This window comes from Sciurus vulgaris (genome assembly GCF_902686455.1).
Source record: "Sciurus vulgaris genome assembly, chromosome: 12".
In the NCBI taxonomy this organism is placed as follows: domain Eukaryota; kingdom Metazoa; phylum Chordata; class Mammalia; order Rodentia; family Sciuridae; genus Sciurus; species Sciurus vulgaris.
In genome coordinates this window covers 47399699-47418643 of record NC_136473.1, presented here as the reverse complement: position 1 = coordinate 47418643, position 18945 = coordinate 47399699, and the positions used below count along the sequence as shown (strand labels likewise).

At 40.5% G+C, this 18945-nt stretch overlaps 1 protein-coding gene and 1 long non-coding RNA gene across 12 annotated transcripts in view; one reads left to right on the top strand and one right to left on the bottom strand.

The window, feature by feature from the left end:
- The window catches only part of LOC306641460, a 38519-nt gene extending 20982 nt beyond the window's left edge, over positions 1–17537 (top strand). The window contains exon 3 of the long non-coding RNA XR_013758157.1: positions 13771–17537. This is a non-coding gene — a long non-coding RNA (uncharacterized lncRNA). The remainder of the gene's footprint in view (positions 1–13770) is intronic.
- FRMD4A (FERM domain containing 4A) overlaps positions 1–18945 on the bottom strand; it is a 574854-nt gene that overhangs the window by 77706 nt on the left and 478203 nt on the right. For 10 of the 11 annotated variants that reach the window (XM_079106538.1, XM_079106536.1, XM_079106537.1 and 7 more), the window contains 5 exons: positions 18422–18478; positions 17548–17570; positions 7766–7849; positions 2890–2955; positions 2580–2637 (listed from right to left, as the gene is read on the bottom strand). In XM_079106538.1, coding sequence (XP_078962664.1) covers positions 2580–2637; positions 2890–2955; positions 7766–7849; positions 17548–17570; positions 18422–18478 — 288 coding nt within the window. Of the gene's footprint in view, positions 1–2579; positions 2638–2889; positions 2956–7765; positions 7850–9864; positions 11454–17547; positions 17571–18421; positions 18479–18945 lie in introns of those variants that run through there. The other variant, XM_079106531.1, reaches the window with a different exon arrangement.

Sequence of the window (18945 nt, the reverse complement as noted above, 5' to 3'; positions counted from 1 at the left end):
TGTGTCCTATTTGCCACATCTCTGAAAAACCTAGTACACTTCCACTGTGTCTTGAAAACTCAAAATCAGCCTGATGGCTTTCAAATACTCTTGTGGGGCATGAGATATTTCATGGTAATCACAAAGATGAAAAAAAGAATAAATATTGAAAATTTCTTTAAAGCTTCAGGGCTATGTGTTTTCTTCTTTTCTGGTGCTGGGGATGGGACTTGGGGCCTCATACATGCTAGGCACATGCTCTACCACTGAGTTACACTCCCAGCTGAAACATTTAAAGGTAGTATAAGATTCTTGACTTAAACCCCTACCTCTGGGAATACTTGTGCACTGCAGTAGCTTCGGAAAACAGAACAAAAAGAAACCCAATGCCCCCTGAGACATCAGATTGATTACATAAGTTATCATTATACCACAATCGGGCATCAGTGAGATCACAGGGTCACCAAATCGTGAGTTCCACACACATGGGTCACATTTGCTTGGGCAGAGGTGCTGCCCTGCTCAACAGCAGAGCAACTGCTTACGCTCTGAGATTTCAAGAGCCAAACATCTATACTCTTTTGGCACTTTGAAAATTGCAAGCCCGGTTTCTGGTTCGAAACAAAGAGCACATTTCAAAAGTTTTGCTGGAAGACAGAAAGCCTGTATTTCAGAGGCAGCCTTTTTGTTAAGTTCTAGAACTGACAAAAACAGACCCCAGGTGGAAGCCAGTCTAAAGACTCCATGAAACTTCCTGGATCTCAGTCTTCAAATATTTGGAAGACTTTTATGGGGTAAAAGTCTTTTTTGGGTTGGTGAGGTAAATTTCTTAATCTCTTTTAACGATAAGAGAGAACTGAGCTCAAATTTAGAACAAACAGCAAGCCAGGGAGTGCGCACTACAGGAATTCCTAAACTCCTGGTTCCTGTTCTGGAACGCAGATGCCACGGTTGCAAATCAACATGGAATATTCCTACAGCTGAGAAACCCTCACTGATCAATTCCTATGAAATGCCTTTAATCACCATGTCAGGAACTACTGAATTCATGTGTCTCCTCTATGGTCACAAGGTGGCAAAATGGGAAGTGAGCTCTCACTAGTGTGGTTAACATTGATTGGCACAGTTGAATTTTGAGCTTTTTTCATGAACCCTTGAATTTCCTTCTGGGGAACTAGCCACCCAATGACTTCAGTGGCCACATCCTGGCACAGTCTTACTTAGGGATAGTCTCCTTAGAGGATCTACTTTTCTTCTAAGGGCCAGAAGGCAGCCCAGGAGGCCTTGTTACCCTCCTCCTAACACCACAGCTTAGAAAAGGCAGATGTGTGGTGGCGCACATCTGTAATCCCAGTGGCTTGGGAGGCTGAAACAGGAGGATCTCAAGTTCAAAGCCAGTCTCGGCAAGAGCGAGGCACTAAGCAACTCAGTGAGACCCTGTCTCTAAATAAAATACAAAATAGGGCTGGGGATGTGGCTCAGAGGACGAGTGCCCCTGAGATCAATCCCCAGTATCAAAAAGAGAAAGAAAGAAAGAAGAAAGAAAGAAAGAAAGAAAGAAAGAAAGAAAGAAAGAAAGAAAGAAAGAAAGAAAGAAAGAAAGAAAGGGAGGGACGGAGGGAGGGAGGGAGGGAGACAGGCAGGGCTGGATGTGCTAGTCACAAGAGCTCTGTGAAGGATGGGGAAGAGGGGTTATTAATCTGCAGTTCAGGAGAAGATATGGGCAGTGCTGTGCATAGCAATGACTTACAAAGTGTTATGCAAGTTGCTATGGATGACACAGAATGAATGAAATATGGCACATGTTCTAGTCTAAAGAAATTAAAAATATAGTTGGATGGAAACACCGGGAAAGATGCTGGTAAAACAGCAAGGGGATTTCTGATTTGCTGGTGGGACTATCTGGAGATTAGAAGTGTTTTCTGCTCTTTTCATCTGGACTAAACATGTAAGGTACCAGTAAATGAAAGAAGGAGGAGGAAGGGAACTTTTCCTCTTCATGGTTTCTTGGGTGACCTCTTTATTATTTCAAAGAAAGGATCCCACTCTGGCACATTAAGGAACTTAAAGAGAATTTAGAATAGCATCAACACCCATTGGTCTCGCCATTACAATATTCAAGAAAACAGATCCTGTTTTCTTAAATGGTCACATATTCCACATGTCAGCCTATAATCCCAGTTCAACTTTTGGAAAGCTGATTTCATGGCACTTGACCACCAAGAAAAACACTAGATTCTGCTGAAAGTTTCTGTTCTGTACAGTTCCTTGTATTTGACTGAGTTTTCCTACTAAGATCTCGATGTCCTGATTTCCCAGGATTCCTCTGAGACTAAAAGGAACTAGAGATTTATTATAGTGATTCTAAAAGGGAAAATGAGTTTTTGAGAGAAACCATATCAAGTCTTACTACCCTAGGGGTAAAATTCAGTTGCCCAATTTCCTGTGGTATGTGATCTTTCTGGGCAAGTCTTTTCCACCAACTTCTAGTCCTCCAAAAGTCTCCAGGGAGATTTTAAAAAAGAGAGAAAAGATTTTTGTGTGGTTTGCTTTTTGTTTGGGGGCAGGGTAGGCAATCTTCACCAAATGAGTTCACTTACCTTCACTGCATAATAGTGAACCCCGTAGGTTGGGAGAGACTCCACGATGCTCATGTAGCTGGGAAGACAACACACACAAACACACACACACACAAACACGCACACAAGGGTGGTTATTTGGCAGAACTGATACGATATACATGCTTTTTTGATGTGTGTGATAAAGTTCTGGAAGATTATTTACTTGAAAATTCAATTGAAATGTTGCCCCCCAGAGATTAATCTTTCTGAGCAGAAGTGAACAATCTTGACATGTGATTATTAACACACACAAGCACAATCTCCGGGAGCGTTGGTAAGGGCCACTTACTTCACGATTGCTTGCCCTCTTGTCTGGCCATTAAGCTTCTTGTAATGTTCAATTACTCTGTCTTCACTGGAATTAGAAGAAAAGCATTCTGTTAATAGAGGCCAAGTATCCTGCTAGCTGAGATTCTTCTGAGCTTGATCAACTGCATGAGACACTTCAAGGAGCCATTAACTCCTGAAAAAATGATTTGTCATTTTAGAAGTGACATCTCCAAACTCAGCCAAAGTGAAATCCTTTGGGCTATAAATTTACCAAAAAAAAAAAAAAAAAAAAAAAGGTCAGTCTGGTTTTCCCTTTTCCCCTCAGAGGACTTACATTCTCTTTATCTTGAACGTCTAATCAGCAACATGAGATTAGCCCACAGGCTTGGGGGTTAACTCCTTGCAAGAAACGAATAGTATGAAAGAAATGAGCAACGAGCTGAGGTCTCTTGTGGATCGTGATTAAACTCTCACTCTCCTGTCTCTGCAGTCCTGTCTACACAGGGCCTCACGGGGGAACAGCAGGCACTGGTCCCATCCAGTGCTCCTGGCCCACATCTGAATGAGTAGCCAGGGATTCAGTGTTCTAAGGAGGATAGAAAGTTAGAATTTGGACCTTCCCAGAGGAACACTGGGGAGACAACAAACCAGCTATCAGAATTAGACTGGCAATTTCTTTATCTTTTGAAATTTTAGTTCTAAAATAACAAAGAGATTAGCTGGCTCATGGTGACAACAGCCCACAAACTTTTCTTTGATAGAGTGAAGGGCAGCCCAGGAAGCAGTATAAGCACAGCCTTCTAAAAGAAGGGACTCTGACACCCAGAGAGGGGGAGACCAATGGCTGCTCCCACTGCTGCCTTGGGAAATCACAGAGCCAACCTGGGGAATCATGGTGGGTGGGGGCATCTGTCGGGGCAAGATGGTTGTAGGCAGAAGCCTCAAATCCCATCTGATGAGATTTCCAAAAACTCAGACTTCATGATCTGGTTACATGGTTGTAGACATTGTTTTCTCACTCTCCACCTTGCCCTTCCCCAACCACACGCAGAGGGACCCCTTCCTGTCTCCCATAAAAGCTCCATGATGGGGGCTGATCCCAGGGATGTACCCTCAAGATATTCGTTGATCTTTATTATTCATTATTACTTTATTAAACGTCTTCTTTATCCCACCTTTTTCTATTTTAATTTTGGTTAGGTCATCTTTTGGGGTAACACATTCTGTGTCTGTGACCAAGTCCTTGGGGTAATTTACTTATCTTTCAATTACTATCTTTTTTGGTGGTGCTACTGGGTGTTGAACCCAGGGCGCTCTACCACTGAGCTACATCCCCACTCCTTTTTATGTTGATGAGACAGGGTCTTTCTAACTCAGATAAGCTGGACTTGGACTTGTAATCCTCCTGCCTCAGCCTCCTGAGAAGCTGAGATTATCATATCTGACTTCAATTTCTATCTTAATCTTTAATTAATATCATTTGATTTTTGTATTCTGAAATGTGATGAATGTGAGCAAGTCAGAACTCTTCACAAGAAAGTGTCCTAAAGGTACCCAGAACAGCTCAGCTATGAGGGAGAAACCTTAGTTTAGCTGGAGAGTCATTTCTCTGGGATCTGAGCACCTGCTTTTCAGAAAGGGGAAAACTTAACCATATTTCTCCTTGGCTCCCACACTGTGTAATTTCTAGTTCTTATGTGAGAAATTCTCCTGCCAGACAGTTCCTAAGGGGCATCAGGAAGAGACCCTGGCCTCACTAAACCTTCAGAGTTATGTCAGGAGGTTCCAGGGTCATTCTGGCTTCCTCCCCAACACCCTCTAAAGCAACAGCTGTGTTGGCATGTTTCCTACCATATGACCTGGGATTTGGGGAGGTCAATTCCTAGGTCCAGGGTCAAGCAACTCAATGTAGATAGGAGCCCATTTCTTTTGTAGCTCTGAGGCAGAGGGTCCCTGGGGGAAGGTGAAATAATGAAAGTCCAGAGTGCTGTAGCTGAGAACATAAGCAAGGCTCAGGAAAACATCAATGAAACAAAGTCCAAAACACTGTCAGGCAGCTGTTCCGCTGTTTACCAACTAAATGGTCTGACCACGGGGTCTCATAGTGCCTGGCAGCTGCAGAAATGGTTGCCCTCCCCCACCCACCCTGTGTCTCCGGCTGTCTGGGGCCATCTGGGAAGCCTCAATGGCTTCCTTCTCCTGCCTCCACTTTTCCAGCTCCTTTCTTCCCATTTAAACCATGAATCTATCACACGCTCACATGGGATGAGGACCTATCTTGCCCACCACTGACCTGCACTCTTTTTGGGAACCTACAGGTGGCTGGGTGATCTCCAGGCAGTTTCCAGATCTGTGACAGGGACTTGGTAGTCATAGGGAATGACTATAAGAAACCTGTGAACCAGAGGAGACCGAATCCCAAAGCACCATCTGGAGGACACTGTGGAGGAAAAAAGTCCTTGACCACAGCTGACTGTGACCTGCCACAGGCTAAGCTGTGTCCTTTAGGTAAATGGCCTCTCTACAGACAGTGGGGTGCAGGAAATGCACAGGTGGTGGAAGGGAGAATGGTGGTAGTGATGAAGACTTTGAAGACCTCCTTGTCTCTTGGAGAAGGTGTCAGCTGGCAGTTTCAGTAAAGGCTAATGTCCCTGCACGTGCTGTAGAGGAGTAGGTTAGTGGGTTCATCTCATTTTACAGATGGAGAAACCGAGGCAGCAGAGAAGTAATGAAAGTTACCAAGATAGTCAAAACCTTGCAATTCAGAGACCTGGCTGGGACTCTCAAACCTGTGACTTTGCTCACTCGATGTCATCCTGCCCTTGCCTGCACAGATGGGCTCCAGGTGAAGGTTGCCCAGTGAAATCCAGCAGGAGCAAAACCCGGTAGTACAGTGAATATACATCCTTAGTTCAGGAATGATCAGGGCAGCCTAAAACTGTGTGGCAGGGGCAGCAGGAAAAGGTCTCCTCCACCATGGGAGTCATGGTTAATCTTACTGATGCTGATGCAATCAGGAAAACTTGAATAAGCTTGCTGCACTAGCTCTGTCTCTACTTTTGTTCTGTATCAATATGCTTCATGAATGACATTTTCCTTCTCCTTTTTAGATAATTCATATTCATATAAGTAGATGAGACATTAGAGCCAACCACAACAGAAAGAGGTAAAAAGGCTGCTGGGTATTTTTAGAATCATCAGGATAGTCCATGCTACTGACGTAAGGTGGATTGTGAAGCTGAAGGCACCTGGCTTCTCCTGTCCTGCCACCCTCTCGATGCATCTGGACAGTAGTCTAAGTGCTCATGGATCTGAATGAGGTCCTTTATGGTCACAAAGATAAGGGATGTACTGGCAAGACAGTTAAAGGAGTGGATACATGGGTAGGCATTCATGTTGACAAAAGTCACAAAGCATGTGCATCAAGAAAGCATTAAATGTGAGCACAGAACAGTTGGTGGAGACAGGAAAGAAAAAATCCAGAAAGGAGGTGGGAAAGAAGTTCATAGCTTTGAAATGTGTATCAGGATGTAACAATGTTTGGAAGCAAATGAATGAAGAGATGATTGAGGGATGGATGAGGTCAAGGGCAATGGGCAATTCTGACTCTGGACAAGCCACGAGTGTTACAGTCCTCAGTGATAAATCCATCTCTCCCTGAAAGAATGAGTGGTCTCCAGAGCTACCTTCTCGCACCTTCTTCATCATGGGTTTCCCAGAAGTGAGCAGCTGGAAGGATACAGATGATAAAGGCCAGAGACACAAGGAGTTGGAAAGTGGGCAACAGGTTTTCATGAACAAAGAAATGAGAATGCAGGTTTTTGGTGTTCATATATGCAGATTGGAATGTTAGAAGCTTAAAAGCAGATACATGCAAAATCCCTGCAAATTAAATAGAATTTGCTTTTTGGTCACAGATTATAATAGAAGGCTTGTTATTTATCTGCATCTATGTTGCTGAAGGAAGAGTGACAACAGATCAGTTCAGAGAGATGAAGTTAGGGACACCAGCACGCTGAAGGGAGCCTGCAGTCTCGGGGTCTCAACTCCTGGTTTCTCTTAGACAGAAATAATGAGCTCCGTATCAAGACACAACTTATCCTAACTGAAGATCACTCAAAGCCACCTGAAAGGCTGAACAACTAGTTGGCTGCCTAGAAGTATATCGGCAAGATGGAATGCAGGAATCTGAGTGTTTCAGGAAGTGCATGCAGAAGTAGTTTATTAGGATCAACTCGTTCCGTTTTTCTTTTTTTTTTTTCTTACTTTGTTTCATACTATAAGAAATTGCACTGATTTTTGTGGAGGGGTCAGAAGGAACATCAGAGAAGCAGTGCCATCCTTAGGGGCAGTGTCAGGGCTTAAGCGCCCACCAGGATTTCAACACACTACCCAGGAATGCAAGTCCTGCTCAATTGTGGCCCAAACCGCAATCTGGGAACCTTTCGGATTCTTGAATCATTCAGAATCAGTGATTCAGGGCCCAACAGATGAACTTCAGCATAATGTTACAAAGTGGCTAACCCAGGAGATGTGAAACATCCAGACGAAAGGAAAAATCAGTCTCTCATGGGCTGAAAACCCTGTACTTCTCCCATATCACCAAACCTCATCTCCTGTCATCGAATGACAAAGTTCCAACAAGAAACTACCAGCACACACAATAAAGTAGGGGGTATTTTCAAAGAGAAATTTTAGTTTTTTTTTTTTTTTTTTTTTAAAGAAAAAATAAAAGGAGAGGTCTCATATATAACACACCATTTAAATAAATGCAGAATGTGGTTTCTGAAGACATAAATTACTTAATACAGGGGGAGGCCAGGAGACACACACAGGCTCCGTTGTCTGAGCCTTGTGCACCCCCTGGGGGAGCCTGCTCCTGGGAAGGGTCTTACCAGTAGGCCAGGGAGGGGTGCTCCTTCAGGGCTTGGGTGGGAAGAGCTGGCAGCTTCTTCAGGTCACTCCTCACAACCTCATTGCTGAAAGACAGAAGGCCAAGAAACACTCACCGTCCATGAAAATAACTGCGCTGTTTGATAGGACTGAGCCTGCCCTGTGTCTAGGAGCCTTACATGTGTTCTCTTTTAATGGAAGTGGTGGGAGGAAGGAAGCTTTCTTTTTATTTATTTTCTTACATGGATGGAAAAGAAAGCTCGACACACTAAACTGAGTGGCTGCCTCTTCCAGTGCAGAACCAGGACAGGACCGGGTCAGAGTACTCACAGGGCCCCACTGCCTTTTCACACCCTGTCCTCACAGAAAGCAGACTGAGGGCCCTTGACCAGCTCTTGGCATGAATCCAGGGAGGGGAAGGCACCCCAGGGCGCCACCAGGGAGGATCCCAGGAAAGGTTTTCAGGTACTATCCCAGCTTCCCCCGGGAGCATGGTTGTCCTCACTAACACAATGCTGGTTTTTTGTTTTTGTTTTTTTTCCTTGTTTTGTTTTGCTTAGATTGACCACACACTGGAAACTGTTTGCAGAAATGCAATAAATAAATAATCTTTGCTTTTGACAATGCCCAGAAACTACTTAGGAAGTGTGAAGTGGATTGCTTGGTTCTATTAGGAGGTTTCATGCATCTGATCCTCAAACCAGAATGTCTTTTTCTCACAGATTCAAGTATGCTCAGGTGTAGAAGACACTTTTAAACTCTCCCAATTCAACCAGCCTTCTTCAGATGCTTTAATTCCTCACAGACACTCAGCAGATCTGCATTCCCTCTGGGTTGGGCTGTCCGGGATGGCCATACCCACTCTAACTTTAGAGCCATTAGCAGCATCCAACTTGGGGATGGTTCTGAGAGTGAAAGAGTGTCTACACCTGCTGAGAAGCTGGGGTGCAAGCACTTGTCTCATGAAGCCCTGTGGATCTTGTGGTCCACAATTTTAATCTGTGCTATTGGTAGTTTTGTGTCACTCATACAAAGCAAGGCAAAGACTGTCCACCAGGATACTGGGGAGTAACATCCAAAAAGCAAGAAGACAGGAGATCCATAAGTGAATATGAAGGAAAGAAGAAACATCCCAGATACTGATGGAGAGCTCCTGGGGCATTTAGATAGCAAATAGCCCAATGCCACTGCTAACCAGAGGAAACAAGGGAGTAATGTTTATAAATCCTAGCTTTGAACAACCAACTAGAACATAAAGCCCCACTTGCAATTGTTTGAATCAATATATCCACATATTTGGATTGTAATCTAAGTAGCAAGGTAAGAATTTTCGCTCAATTGTCAATAATGTAAAAGAGTTTATGAAGCCCGTACTATTACTTGGAAAGTACTGCAAGGGACACAAAAGGGATGAGACAGGGTTTTTATCCAAAAGATAAGAACAATTTAGCTTGGAGCCAAGAGGTGCACACAGAAAGATAACTGAACAGGACATTTTGGACTCTGATGTTAATGTCAGCTTTTGGGGAAACATGCATGAAGAAAAGGACAGAAACATCATTTTTGTCTCTGTGGAGCACATCCAAGTCACAGAGGCCATCTAACTTGAACTGAAGAGATCAACTGGACTGGGTGGCATGTAAGGGACAATATTGATCCCTGAAAAGGCAGGATGACCTGGAATTCTGAGGACCTCCAACACCAGGCCAAGAGGACTCAGGTCACTCCAGTAGGCAATGGGATGATTACTGAAGGTTTTCAAGCACATTAGCTCCTGGTGTTTAGAAAAACTTGATCCTCCAGTATGGTCTGGAATTTTTACCTGCACGCTAGTAAGGCAGAGTTTAAGCAAACATTCATAGCAGCAGATTTCTAGGTTTCTCTCCCCATTTTACCGTAAGTTCCCCGATTGCAGGGATTTTTTTCACTGGTTCATCGGTATCTAGAGAGATGTCTCAGGTGTCTTTAGCAGGTAAATTTTTACTGGATAAAATTGTGAGAAAAATAATTAGTAGCTCCTTCATTGAGCTGGAATTTGAGTTTGGGTCTACCACATTTTGGGAAGGAAGAAACTAAAGGAGGAAGGGATCGTTTTACCCACCAAACACTCATTTGTTGGCAAACAAGTTTCCCTGATGACAGTCACAGGCTTGACTTCTTTGCTGAAACTTGCAGTGGATCCTCTAGTTCTCCTCCAGGGCAAGATTACACAGAAAATATAACAAGAAATCACCAAGGCGAGAAGCCCATCCAAATCCATTACATTCTGGAAGGGATCCATGGCTCCTAATCCTTCCCAAAGGACAAGAATGTAGAAATGTTCTGTTTGCCTTTCTGCTGTTCATAAACATTTTTAGTGACTTAAAGGTGTCCAGCCCTGTCAATCCAGCCAGCCTCTGTGCCTGGAAAACAGAAAACTGTCCTGATGGGAAAGGGGGTCACTCTACCTTCAGAGACTTGTGCTGCTACAGCCTAACAAATGTGCTAGAAGTTCCTCTCAGTGACTTTCATTCTGATGTTCTCCCCAGAGTTCAGTGTACCTGGTAAATGCCAACTTACAACACACCTTAAAAGATCGTTGTGGTGGTGTTCTATTTTTAGAAGAGACCTTAAAAGTCTCTTAGAGTCTGTTGCTAAACTAAGAATAAATTTAATTCTTTTTATTCTTAATATTAACCAAATTTTATTCAAAACTTTTAAGTAGTTATTAATGTTGCCAGCATAAAAGTGGTTACATCAATGCCCTGTTAGTTTTTCATGGGAGGGGAGAGTTGAGTCTACTACCTAAAACATCAGAATTTTGAATGATGATCTGGGGAAAAAAACAAAGACTTCTAGCAATTTATCAAGTAGGAAATTTGCCAAATCAACAACAACAACAAATTTAACCTAGATGCCACAAAATGAAGAAGGTCAAAATTAAACTTGAGGAAATGATTAGCAAAATCACAAAGTTTTTTCCTTTAAAAAAATTAAGAAATAACTTTTTCAGGAAACTCCTCATGGATCAAATGAGATATCTGTAACTTGTAGGAGAAACCTTGGGCTGACAGAATATTCGGGGTATAGCGATCAATTGTTTTGACCTACATTGCTACAAAAACAACAGAGCCCTAAATCCACAAAGTTTTTACTAGTGTAACATAAGAGTATAGCCTGAAACAGAAATGGGGACATTATGCCAGCACTGGGTCAACGCTTCCATATTTTATGAATGTATCATAAAGGTAAAAGTCTTCAGGGGAAAGGCAGTTTCAAAATAAAATAAGGGTATGACAGGTCTCCAATCCTTTATCCACAATTCCAAAACTCCCAAAACTCCAAGAAATATGCTTTTCTTAACTCATTTTGTGGCAAAAGGGAAATTCAACCTTTTTACTCAAGGCAAAATTTGAACTCTATCTCTCCTCCGTGGTGTCCATGTGCATTGAATGGTAACATGTTTGGTTCCAGGTGATGTCCTAGCCTCTGTCCCAGGTGTTCAGGAACACAGGGTACCAGCACCAAACCACAGGTCTCAAACCCAAGAAATTCTGAATTCAGAAGCATTGATATCCTAAAGTTTCAGATACACTGTGGACCTGCATTCCTATCCAATTGTACAAGGAACCTAGAAAACTCTGGGACAATGAATAAGTAATAGGTTTTTTTTTCTGCTGATCTTTAAAAGGCATGCAGGAAACAATCTCTTCTTCTTTCGCTTCCTCCCTGTCTGCCTTTTTTTTTTTTTTTTTTTTTGGTGAACCAAGGGAAAGTTGAAGTAACAATGAATAAAGTGGGAAATTGTCTATCATACACTTTCCTCAGGTGTGCAGGGGAGGCTCAGTGTAGCTGATGGCTCCAGAGATGTCGCAGATGTCTTCCATGTGTAACCGTACCCCAGTCTGAGAAACTTCTGCCATTGCCTTTGACATCTGAAGACAAAGGGAAACACCTGGGGACCCTGAGAGATTTTCCCAGCATGGGATTCTGGATTCTGGGCATGTGTCAAGGATAAATATGTCACACAAACTCATCAATCCTGTGGAGAGGGTAACGTTACAAACGCTCTTACGAATTACACACCTTTATTTCTGATGCTAACTGTAAGGATTTCTTTCTTAACTAATGTGTCTGTTTTTTCTAGGTTGAAAGAAAAGTTTTGTGAAATTTCTAATTAGTTGTAAATGGTGTAAAATTCAAACCAAGTTCAAAAAATGTTTCTAAAGTTTACAATTTCAAATAATTTTACTCAAACAGACCAAGAAGAAAAACTCACTAGTTTTCTACATTGTCACCCTTTAGTTTGAGAATCTCAACTTGGAAAAACTGTCACAGTGCCAGAACCAGGAACCTTTTTACTATTCAGAGATCACCAAAAATTTGATACTGAGATTAAATAAATGCTTAACAAAAGAGATAAGCTGTCATAATACAATATTTCCTTTTTATTTTATATTTTAACAATTCCCATTAGGTTTGAAGAATATTATTCTGCAAAAAACATATCCAAATACTTTTTTATGCTTTGAAAATGAGAATTACACACTTGAAAGCTCAGTCAAATGGACTTTTGTGCACAAAACAAAGCTGTCTGTAACAATTCATAACTTTTCCACTTGAACATTTTGCTTTAAGTTTTCATAGATCTGTTCCTTTCAAAGGCTCTTGCTGGCATGAAAGATTCCAGCTGCTTCTCAATTACTCATGGTCTTCAAGGTCATTTTTAGATCATGGGAAAGCTCAATGTATCTCTCTTTCTTCTTCTTAAACAATAAATTAATATATGATAATTACATTAATTTCAATTCTTCCCACAAAAAGTCTTCTTTGGGCTGATAGGTGTGTTTCAAGTTGGAAAGATGATGTTTTTCATTGGAAATTTCCAACAGGAAGATTTACAAGTTTAGGTATGACAGACACTGTCAGGTTTGTCAAGTTGTACTCCAATGTTAACTATTCCCAACAAAATATTAAGTATTTTTTCAATTATTAAGATTATTAACAAAATCTTAAGTATTTTTTCACAAATTATCTAAAAACCTTACTAAATTTATTTCTCTTACCATATGATTAATGATAGATTTTTTTCTCCCTAGTGGCAATTAAGCAATTGTAGGAAAATTTATCCCAAGTGATAAAGAAGTCTAATACTGATGTAAAACTGAGTTTGTTTAATTAGACTTGTATTAGTAAAACTACTTAGTAAGTGCACAGTAATGAGATTAGTAAGCTGAGAATGTCGCTTTAATCAACTCTTTATATTGTCAGCTGGGCAAGAAAAATAACTGTCATTTTAAGAAGCCAATCTATACAAATGTTTGCAAATTACTAAAAAAAAAAAAAAAAAAGTTTTAAAGAAGAAAATTAGCTCATTGTCCTCTTCTCCTGCTGATCTTCTAAAATTCTTGCTTTGACCTATGACTGCATCCTCTGGCCTGACCAAAATGTCTTATGAACCTGGAATTTTCAGAGACTAGTAAGCCAACGCTAGTAACATTAATTCACTAATTCACAAATGCACTTCCTAAAAAGGCAGACAAGATTAGAAAAGAAAATCAAGAAGAGAACTTTTTTGGGAGGTCATAAAAGTTTCTTTCTCTTCACATTAGTGACCACACAGTCCTGCAGTTAATAGAGGATAAAATATTAAAAGATCTTTACACTTTTTGTCTCTAATAGCTCTCCCAGGGACTTATGAACATGTGGTCTCTGGAAATGAATGGAAATTTTTCAGCACAACTCCTCTTTTAAAATGAGGTGAAAATCAATTTCCCTTGTTAGTGAAGAACTGCTTTCTGTTTGTATTGATTGAGTGAAGCATTGTTCTATTTCTGAAAGTGGGAATTTTTTTTTTTAAAGAAACAGAATAAGAAACCTGCAGATTGATCTCTCAGAGACACAAGATTTCATACTGACCACTGAACTCTAATAAGCTGATACTCTCACGCAGACTGGTATTTAATTTTGTACAGATGTCATATAAACTGAAACCCAAATATTCAATCAAAACCACACTTCCCCTTAGGTGGCTGTGTTTGGAAGGGGGAGCCTACAGATGCTGGGCATGCCTGTCCCCTCTGAAGTCCATGATGGGCTCCGCCCAACAGGAATTCACCAGGGATTCAGAATGCAGTCCAAGGATCTTTACGTGGAATTTCCTTAATGTCAGTCTTTTTCAGGTGTGTTGGCTGATGGGTCCTAGTAAATCTTATGCTGGGAGACTCCTGTTTTAGTGATTAGCATCAGTACATCCGGTCCTCTGAAACAAAGATATTTCCAGGTCCCAGTAGACAGCCAAAGCTATAGAGCTTCACTGATCTGGTTTCAATAAATCTTGTTAAGAAAAAAATTCTACATAGCAGATGGTTTTTACTAGTCCCTATTTATGTATAGCTGATTCTTTATATCAAGGATAGTGTGATTTTGGCATTTAAGATTTTTGGTGTTCAGCATAAAACAGTTTAAAAAAAATGTTTCAACTTTAAAAAAATTGTTCAAAATTATTATTTTTTAAAATAAAACGTGTATCACACTTCCAGAAATAGCAGAAGGACTGATAGAAGGTGACAAGTGAGGTGATTTTCCTTAGAAAAGGAGAGTTTTCCCCTTGGGGAGAGAAAAAAATCAAGTTCTTATATCTAATACCTCATTGAGCACAGTGTGGCAATATATCTTCTATTAAGTTAAATTAGAATATAACTAGAAAATCTGAATGTACTGTCAGTTGATTCAATGGAACTCTTGGTATTACCCTTTGTATGGAAAAAATATTATTTTCCTAAAATAACCCAAGGGTCTAAAAAGAAGTTTTAAAATAAAAACGTCAGCGCTAGGCACTCAAAACATTACAGGATTTGTGACAAATAAAGCCTGTATAATCACAGCTAATGTCTGTTAGTTGACTAGTGTTCAAAGGTGACTATCAAATGAGAGATTTTGTTTTTAGACTGCGTTGGCCTTTCTCCACCTAATATTGTTCCTAACGCCGCTGAAGCTATTCAAATGAATTGCCAACTCTACCAATTTCCTGAACACTGACAGACATGAGGACTTTTTTTTTTCCACATGTACACACACCAGGAAATGAAAGAAGATTACCCATGCTGTGCTGCGGAAAATAATAGAAGTGAGAAAACATTATTTTTAGATAAGACTATTTCCTAACCCTTTTATGATGTCGTGCGAATTCATCCACTGTATGTCAGAATACACATGTATGGCATGGATTTCTTCCTCTCAGAGATAATACTACTTATCTGTACCTCAGTCACTTTCTTTCAGCAATGCTAAACCCAGCATTTCATTGTCAAGTTCAATAAGACAAGGAAGTCAGTATTTACATTAACTGGAAAGATGAGAGTTATGTAAGAGGGATCCGCTGAGCAAAACGAGAAGACAGAAGAAAAGACAAGAGCCTGCAAGTTTCATAAGAAAGCAGTTACGGATCTGGGTTGTCCTTCTGTAGTTCTCTTTCTGCTGAAGTAGATCAGCACTTTTGACTTCTCTCATTTGTCTCTTTTTTTCTCTCATGCTTCAGGGAATTTGTAACCATAATTTGTAGATTTTTTAATAGTAATTTAACCTGAATGTCATCTGCATACAGTCACTGAAATATAAGTGTATAAATAACAGCATCCTGGGTAAAACAGTCTTTTAGGAAGTTTTAGATTCAATACCCCTCAGGCTCTGAAAGAGTTAATTTGCCTTTGGTGTGTGAACATTAATCCAAAGGATATTTATTCACCTATCTTAGAATTAGGCCCTGGGCCATGTGTGTTACCGAACCTCAAGGTTCAGTATTTCTAGCTGACATCTTATTTTATTAATGTTGTTCAGGAAAAGGTATTATATTTACAGGGTATATTCCCAAGTCAAAGCCACTGTTCTACACAACTGAAGTTTAGAGTCACACGTTAATGACTAACAGCAAAACTCACTTTCTATAAAACTAAATTATGAAATGGGACATCTAAAATGCCTAATGTTCAGCCACCAAACCAAACGTGGTCAACTTCAGTGTTCTGGGGATCTTCCCAGAAGTTGATGGGAAGAGGCTCACACAAGGAATTCAAAATGAATTCTCTTATTTCAGACCACTCAAGCATACTATTTTCTCTGGACTTCTGAGGAGAGTCTTATTCACTTATTCATGGCTCCAGAAAACGGTGTGTATCAGGGACCCCAATGTAACAGATCACTTCCAATCTTCTATGGGGTAGGGTTTATGTGATGAGATAAATTGACCTTTAGATAAGGCATCTGACATTCCCCTCCCCTGACAGCTATTTTTCTTCTCAGACAGCTGCAGCTACAAACAAACCTCTAGACAGCACTCTGACAAATGAAGCTCAACCAGGATTCTTTGTTTCTCTGAATTCAGCCAACTAGCTGGCATTCCACAGCTCATTAGGGGGCCATGAAAGACTGTGGAGGCCAGGCCTGAACTTCCTCCTCCCTGGCAACCCGTGTGGCCACGTTCCCATGATCTGTGGGGCCAGATGAGGCTGTTCCCAGTTCACATTCCATCCTGTCAGGGTACTCTCAAAAATAAATAATATTTACAGCAGAGTTCAGAGCTGGCAAACCAAATAGTACCTTCAGAGTAAGTAGACTGGACACTGGAATCCACTGGACTTGTGGTTTTTAAACCATTATTCACAGGACTCCAGAAATCTTTGTAAGTAGATATGGACTTATACTTATCAAAACCCCAAATTCCAATACCAAATTAAGGTCAGTGGAAAATAACAAAGAAAAAAAATGTTATTAAGCACAGTTACTATGACCTAAAATGTTTCATTCAACAAATTCAGTAGATGGTTCATGGCCACGTATGGTAGTTCAAGGTCCCCAGCTAAGGCTCTATACAGTCATTATCCATTAAAAATATGACTACCTCTGCTTTCTACCAGGGACTTGGGAAACCTAAACAAAGGGGGTCTGGAGGTCTCCTTAAGCAGATATTGAAATGGAGCTGAAGGATTCCTTTCCTTTCAGACTGGGGTCAGCAAACTACAGCTTACTGACCAAATTCATCCCTCACTTGTTTATATTTTTAGAAGAGGAGGAAGAGGAGCAACAACATTTGTCCTTGAGCAGACAGTTCTGTTAGGGACAGCTTCAACACTCTACTGTGTGAAGGCTTTGGTAAGGATCAGAAGAGACTGTGGGGCAATTTCAGCCATGTTGGTCAATGGGTGAAGCTTATGGAATGAATGACAAGGTTCAGGTATATAGTTCTGCCAGTTACCAGGTATACAGTTCACCAGTTACTAAGTCATTCCCAGGTTCCCAGTAGTTATGTCTGTTTATTTTTTCTCCAATGCAGTATCTTGACATGGAAGGAAAGTTGAAGTGGGATATTTATGCTATCTATGAAAGACATCTCCCTATAGGACAGTAGTTTGTCCCTACTTTAGGGACTAAATTAAGAGAAAAAAAAAAAAAAGATATCCACAAACTGGTTAGGGCTGTCATGTTATTTGCAACCATATTTATACCTGAGTACAGGCTCCATGGAGACAGTGGAAGGACCCATCAAACCCCAGGACAATGGTCACAGGTGACACTGGGCTCTGAACTCAGCACAACCTGTGGGCTTCTCACTTAGGATGGACTATCCTCAGTTTAGGGACTACCTTTCCTCTTATCGATCCACTTCAATTGACAAGCTGAAAATTGGATCTCATCACTAACATATAATATTAATAAACTGCCCTCCTATAGAGGGCAGGCAGGATAGTTTCTTTAACAGAAAAGCAATTGAATACATTTTTTAAGCCAAAAAAGTTAATAAACTCACCTAGAAAAATCCCCCTTTGCCTCCTGTAGAAGAAAAAATGTGACATCAGTGCAATACACCAATTCAGCATCAGACTTTAAAATATAGTCTTATCATCCAATTTGCTATAAGAATACAATGAGGCAGGAAGGAGTGCCTTTGCTCCCTGAATATGAGACATAGGTCAAACTTAGAAGGTAAAACACAAAGAATGTGACTCCTTTTGTCATTATGAACAAAATATGGTCCTGGTCTCACTTGTTCAGGTTTAGTTTCTGAAGCTTCACACCTGTCTGGATAGAACTACTTCTTATGTCACTTTTTGTTTCATTTGGTAGTATGGGTTATTTCTCCATTACACAAAAACTTTTGAGGCAGGAGCCATGGAAACTTTAGTGACTCTAGTGTAAGGTCTTAAACATAGCAATGTTCTAGAAATACCTGTTGAAGGAATAACTTCATGATATCAGTTTAAACTCATGGTGTCATTGTAATAGCTAATACTCTGAAAGCTTTTTCTCTTTCTCTCTTTTTACATAAACTAACGATTTTTCTGTCTTTTCAGGGAGATGGGTGAGTCTTTGGCAGTGAATTCTAGCTATTCACTAGGCTTTCTCCATGGATAAAGAGAGTACCAAACATAAAAAAAAATAATAGTGTCATTGAATGACCTCAATTTTTCCCAGGCCCATAAACATATACCTTTCCTTTACAGTGATATAGCTGTCTAACACTTTTGGAATAGTAGAAACTGTTATTTACTGCCATTGGATCAGTGTTCCTAATGACTTCTTTCACCTTCTGGCTAGAAAAAGTTAAGAAGACAAGTAGTGGATACATTATCACCTGTTAGTGGTCAGTCTTATTTCCTCTTTTTCTTTGTAGAGCAACTTACCTGTAAAATATAGGAAGCCAATTCAAACACCACTTCACTGTCGACATCGATCAGCTCCTGAAAGGAAATTCCAACAGGGAAGGTGAGTTTGGTACTTAATAATGACTTCTTTCTGACATCTCTCAAAAAAGAGACTTGGTCTTCTTTTTTGAGGATTTTCCAGAATCTCAAGTACTTGTGCTTATCTTTGGCCCCAAAATCACTGCTCTGAATTACTTGTCTCCAATACCCCCTGACAGCCCTTTTTTCAGCTCTTAGCCAGAAGGGACCAATGCTCCTGGGCCTATATGGTCACTTCAGAGGTTTTGTCTTTAAATCTCGATGAGACATCAATGAGTGGACCATTCCCAGCTTCTATAAACCTGTTCATCTGATTAATCACTGGAATGTGGTGGCATGATAACCAATTAAGTTTTCTTTGTGGATTCTACCTCTGAACTAGGAGCAAGGTGTTGTTGAAAGAAATGTTATACTGTTTACATTAACCCTTTAAGTTTAAATTAAAGTTAGACAAAATTAAAAAT